The sequence below is a fragment of the Physeter macrocephalus genome, chromosome 6 (genome assembly GCF_002837175.3).
Source record: "Physeter macrocephalus isolate SW-GA chromosome 6, ASM283717v5, whole genome shotgun sequence".
Classification (NCBI taxonomy): Eukaryota; Metazoa; Chordata; class Mammalia; order Artiodactyla; family Physeteridae; genus Physeter; species Physeter macrocephalus.
The window spans coordinates 85,795,097-85,799,686 of NC_041219.1; the positions used below are offsets into that span (position 1 = coordinate 85,795,097).

General features: G+C 56.3%; 2 protein-coding genes across 7 annotated transcripts in view; one reads left to right on the top strand and one right to left on the bottom strand.

The window, feature by feature from the left end:
• The window catches only part of ITGA7 (integrin subunit alpha 7), a 21,470-nt gene extending 20,339 nt beyond the window's left edge, over positions 1-1,131 (top strand). For 3 of the 6 annotated variants that reach the window (XM_007125694.4, XM_028491241.2, XM_007125693.4), the window contains one exon: positions 425-1,131. In XM_007125694.4, coding sequence (XP_007125756.1) covers positions 425-631 — 207 coding nt within the window. In that variant the 3' untranslated portion in view covers positions 632-1,131. The remainder of the gene's footprint in view (positions 1-424) is intronic. The other 3 variants (XM_028491238.2, XM_055085599.1, XM_028491239.2) reach the window with 1 other exon arrangement.
• Positions 1,132-1,285: 154 nt separating this feature from the next.
• TMT1B (thiol methyltransferase 1B) lies at positions 1,286-4,584 on the bottom strand. The gene is made up of 2 exons (XM_007125799.4): positions 2,984-4,584; positions 1,286-1,742 (listed from the first exon to the last, which is right to left on the bottom strand). Exons 1-2 carry the CDS (start codon positions 3,479-3,481, stop codon positions 1,506-1,508), a joined length of 735 nt encoding a protein of 244 aa, XP_007125861.2. The 5' UTR covers positions 3,482-4,584; the 3' UTR covers positions 1,286-1,505.
• Positions 4,585-4,590: the final 6 nt, after the last annotated feature.

Below are 4,590 nucleotides of genomic sequence, written 5' to 3' on the forward strand. Positions count from 1 at the left end.
GACCGGGGCACGAACCCGTGTCCCCTGCATCGGCAGGCGGACTCTCAACCACTGCGCAACCAGGGAAGCCCGCTACTGGGTCTCTTAAAAATCTTGGGGGTGTGGAAACCTTTGGGGTCAGCAGTCCTGATGTTCTACCTTCAACCCCCTCTTTCAGGCACCAAGGGAGATGTCCTTGGTCCTGCACCTCAGGCCCCTCCTGGTCTTTCTCCTGCTGTCAGTGAGAACCTGGGAACCCAGCACTGATGGTGGCACCTGTGAGGGCTGCTTACCGCATGAGCTGCTGCCCAGCCAGCCTCTTTCTGCTGCTGTTGGTTCTTTCTGTCCCAGGGATGGTGGAGGCAGGAGGCTGGGCTGTGCTGGGCATCTGCTCCAGGGATCTCAGCCCAGCAGCCTCCTCATGTCTGGCCTGCTGTTCTTCCAGATGGGATTCTTCAAGCGAGCGCGGTACCCCGAAGCCACTGTGCCCCAGTACCACGCGGTGAAGATCCCACGGGAAGACCGGCAGCAGTTCAAGGAGGAGAAGACGGGCACCATCCTGAGGAACAACTGGGGCAGCCCCCGGCGGGAGGGCCCCGATGCACACCCCATCCTGGCTGGGGATGGGCACCCTGTGCCAGGCACTGCCTAGCCTCCTCCTTCCCAGCCTGGCCCATGGGTCCCCTGCACCCCTTCCCCAGAGATGGCTCCTGGGGATGAAGAGGGCAGGCTGGGTGCTGGTGTCCCATCAGGATTTGGCAGGATCTGTTTCCTCAGGGGCACAGACCTCTCTCCCCGTGAGGACCACACCCACCCACCCCCAAACCTCCCCTTAGGATGCTGTGAGATGAGAGGGGGTAAATCAGGGATGGGTCGTGGGGGAGGGTGAGGAAGGCAGTGGTGTCCTGATGCAAAAGTGGGGAGAAGGGACCCTAATCCCTCCCTCTCCCGTTCACCCTGTATAATGAGACCCCGAGGACCTATCTCCCTGAAAGTGCCTTAAGCCCAGAGGGTGGGGAGGAGGTTATGTCGCTGACTCAGGGGCTCTTCCCTCCCTAGCTTCCCCTCTCCTCTGACCTTAGTTTGCTGCATCAATCAGTGGATTTTGTCTATTTATTAAAAACTATTTGAGGACAAAACCTCTGGCTTCTTTGCTGAGTGCTGCTCCCTCACGCCCAGGGTCTCCGGAGAGGACTGGTTCTCTCTGCATGCCCACAGCCCAGGACAAAGGTGGTGGTTGGAGGGAGCCCAGGGGGCCTGGCAGGGATACTGGTGACTTTTGTGACCAGGTCCTGGGGGCACGTGGGTGTGGTCTCAGAAGTGGGGGGAACATGGGGAAGGGACGGGGAGCTGTCCTATGGGGAGTGGGCAAAACTTGGGAGACCCAGTCCAGGAATTTGCAGTTAAGGGTGTGACAGGGTGTAAATGTTTCGTCCCCGTAGTCAGGATGGGAATAGAGCTTTTTCACTGCACAAGGAAGGGTTGAAGTTAGAGGTTTCCCCCGCAGAGGTGGAAGAAGGAGGGGCTTATTTCACCGCCTTTCCCATGATATGGGGCCCAACAGGTAACCACTTGATGAGAGGGGGGTGTCGTTCCATTTGGAGTTCAGAGAACTGGGCATCCTCCAGATCTTTCCAGGTCTCTCTGGTGAGGCAGCAGCCGTCTCCAATGTGTTTCCAGGTGGGCTCTAAAACCTGCTGCCACAGGAAGGCCCAGCTTCCACGCGGCTCAGCCACGTGCTCCCAGAAAAAAAACATTCCTCCCTGGGAGAGAAGAGAGAGCATCACTTACCTGCTCCATTCCGCAACCTTCCTCTACTCTCACCTCCATCCCGCTGACCAAGCCTGGTCAAAACCTCTTGGTGGAATGGGAGGTGCTGGCCTGCGAGTTTAGGGAGATCATCCTGCTCTGTGACTTTCTCTGCATCCCCTGGCTCTGACCCCCCAACTCAAAGTGAGTGTGACCTAGGGGCGATGACCGGTGAGAGATTTTTAAACAATGACCTGAAGGACAGCGTAGCCGAGGGCAGACAGATGGGGAGGTGGAGAACCAGGAGCAGAGATCTCATTGGATACAGAGATGCTCGCTTTGAGCCCTCTCCCGAGACCAAGACGCCTGCATCCCGGACATCTCAGCCAGCATCCCAGGGAAAGGCGCACTGGGCTCCTGAGTAAGCTGGGGGTCCTCCAGCTCTTCCCTCCTCACTGTACCCTGCCCAGGTGATCTCATGCACCCAAAACAAAAAAACCAACCAAAAGTTATAATTAACTGTTCACGTTAATGAATTGAAACCTTCCAGAAAGCATGAATCCAAAAGGAAATGTCCAACACGTGATACAAGCCAGACATTCTACGGCCTTTCCTGTTTCGGTCTCAAATTCCAGTGCGCTTGGAATTTACCAGCTACAAGCTGGTGACTTCCAAATCTAAATCTCCAGGCTACATCTTCCTCTGACCTCCAGATCTGGACTTCCAAGTGCCTCTGGGTTTTCTGCCTGGCTGTCTCCATGGCACCACAGACCTAACAAGTCCAAAACAGGTTTCTCTTATCTCGCAAATGGCACTTCTCTCTACCCTCCCTCACTCCCTCCACCAGTAGCTCATGCCAGAAACCTGGAAATCATCCTAAACTCCTTTCTGTCCACACCCGGTTCCAAACTTTATGGATTCTACTACCCTTAATACCTCAACTTAGAACACTCTTTTGTTTCCGCCACTCCCTCCACCCCCTGCTTAAACCCTCAGATCTCAATTTAAGCACCACATCCCTAGGTGTCCTTCACCCTTCTTTCCCCCTTTGTTAGGTGGATCACCTGTGTGCTTCCACAGCACCCTATCCTGCCCCATCTAGGCTCTGGTCATATCACCTGTTCACCAGCAGGTGGGGGTGGGTGGGTGTCTAATGCACTAGTGCCTGAGATTCCCCATCCTGGGGGCCCTGGACACCGGGGTGGCTGATACTATGTTTGTTGCCCCGTGCCCATACACTTCCCATTCTGCTCACCGGCCTCAGTACTCTCTGAACTTCCTGCAGGACCCTCTTTGGGCTCTGCACCGAGCAGAGCACCAAGGTGCTGACCACCACGTCCATGGAGCCATTGGCCAGCTGTCTCATGTCCTCTCCGAAAGCCACCACAAACCGTTCATACTCAAGATGCCTGTTCTTGGCCATACTCTTTGTCAGGAACTTCTCAAAGTGGGGGTTCGGGTCCAGGCAGGTGATCCTGCAGCCAGATGGGTAGAACTGGAAGTTGGCGCCAGTGCCACAGCCCAGCTCCAGCAGGGCCACCTTCCCCGAGGCTCCTGCCAGCCCCTTTATCTGGCTGAAGAGCTCCTGTTTCTTGCTGTCCATCTTGTGGTTGCACTTGACTGTCAGCACGGCCATCAGGTAGGGGAAGTAGGTCTTGCACAGGGGCTCCCAGAAGCCCAGCAGAGCCATGAGGTGCAGGGGCAGGGTCAGGAGCAGCACCAACAGCTGCAGGAGTCGGACCAGGGTGTCCATGGTAGCCCGGCTCTCAGTGGAGCTTCCCTTGGGTGACTGGCCTCTCTGCTCCGCCGCTGCAGACTCAGTCTCCTTTCACCCAGTGATAGGACTTCGTTCCCTGTCTCCTACTTGGCAGTTTCCTCTTTGCCGGGGTGGAGCTGATGTATGAAAGCTCTCCAGAGGGCACTGGTCCCAAAGTCCCGTAGGCTCTTCAACCAATTTTATTACGTGGGGGCGAAGACACAGGTGGTGCCAGCGTGTCCTGAGTTCTGGGGCGCTGTGCCCAGTTGAAGAGGCTGGTGTGCGCTGATCGTCTCAGAGGGATGCGGGAAGGGGGAGGGGAGCTACGTCTCGGATCACAGCTTCATGGGGGCCAAATGCCCGGGCAGAGCGGACTCCTGCGGCACATCCCGGCCTCATTCCGGGCTCAGGTTCTGCTCAGTTTATGCAAGTTGGAAACTCCGGTTGGGTGCCCCTGGAACACCCCCAGTGCTTTGTAAACTGCAACATGCCTCTGCCCCAGATAGAAGCCAAACACAGAGAAGAATGCGTCAACCCCAGAGGGGCGGTCACAAAACTTCTCTGCTGGGCAGCAGCACAGGGGCTGCCCCGGCTCCAGCAGTGCCGTGTGGGAGACACTTTCCTGAAATAGTTCATTCCTGCCTGACTTAGGACTTGTCTCCAGACCTTAACCCTCAGCCCCGCGCTGGCCGGGGCACAGTGGGTTTGACCGGCAGGACAGAGGCAGTGGACTTGGACAGAGCACCCGCCCCAGTCAGGGACTTTGTTTAAAGTCGTCCTCCCCCAGAGGCCACCAAAGGCCCTGGAAAATGCTCCTCGTGAGACTTGAGGCTATTGGACTTTCCCTCTTGTAGAGGGCCCATGCGTAGTGGCCGAAGGAAGTTTCGTTTAGAGAAAAGAAAATCAACATTCATTTTATTGAGTGGTATTCCATTTCATGGAGTTACCATAAATTATTATTATTATTATTATTATTATTTTTTTTTTTTGTGGTATGCGGGCCTCCCTCTGCCGTGGCCTCTCCCGTTGCGGAGCACAGGCTCCGGACGCGCAGGCTCAGCGGCCATGGCTCACGGGCCCAGCCGCTCCGCGGCATGTGGGATCCT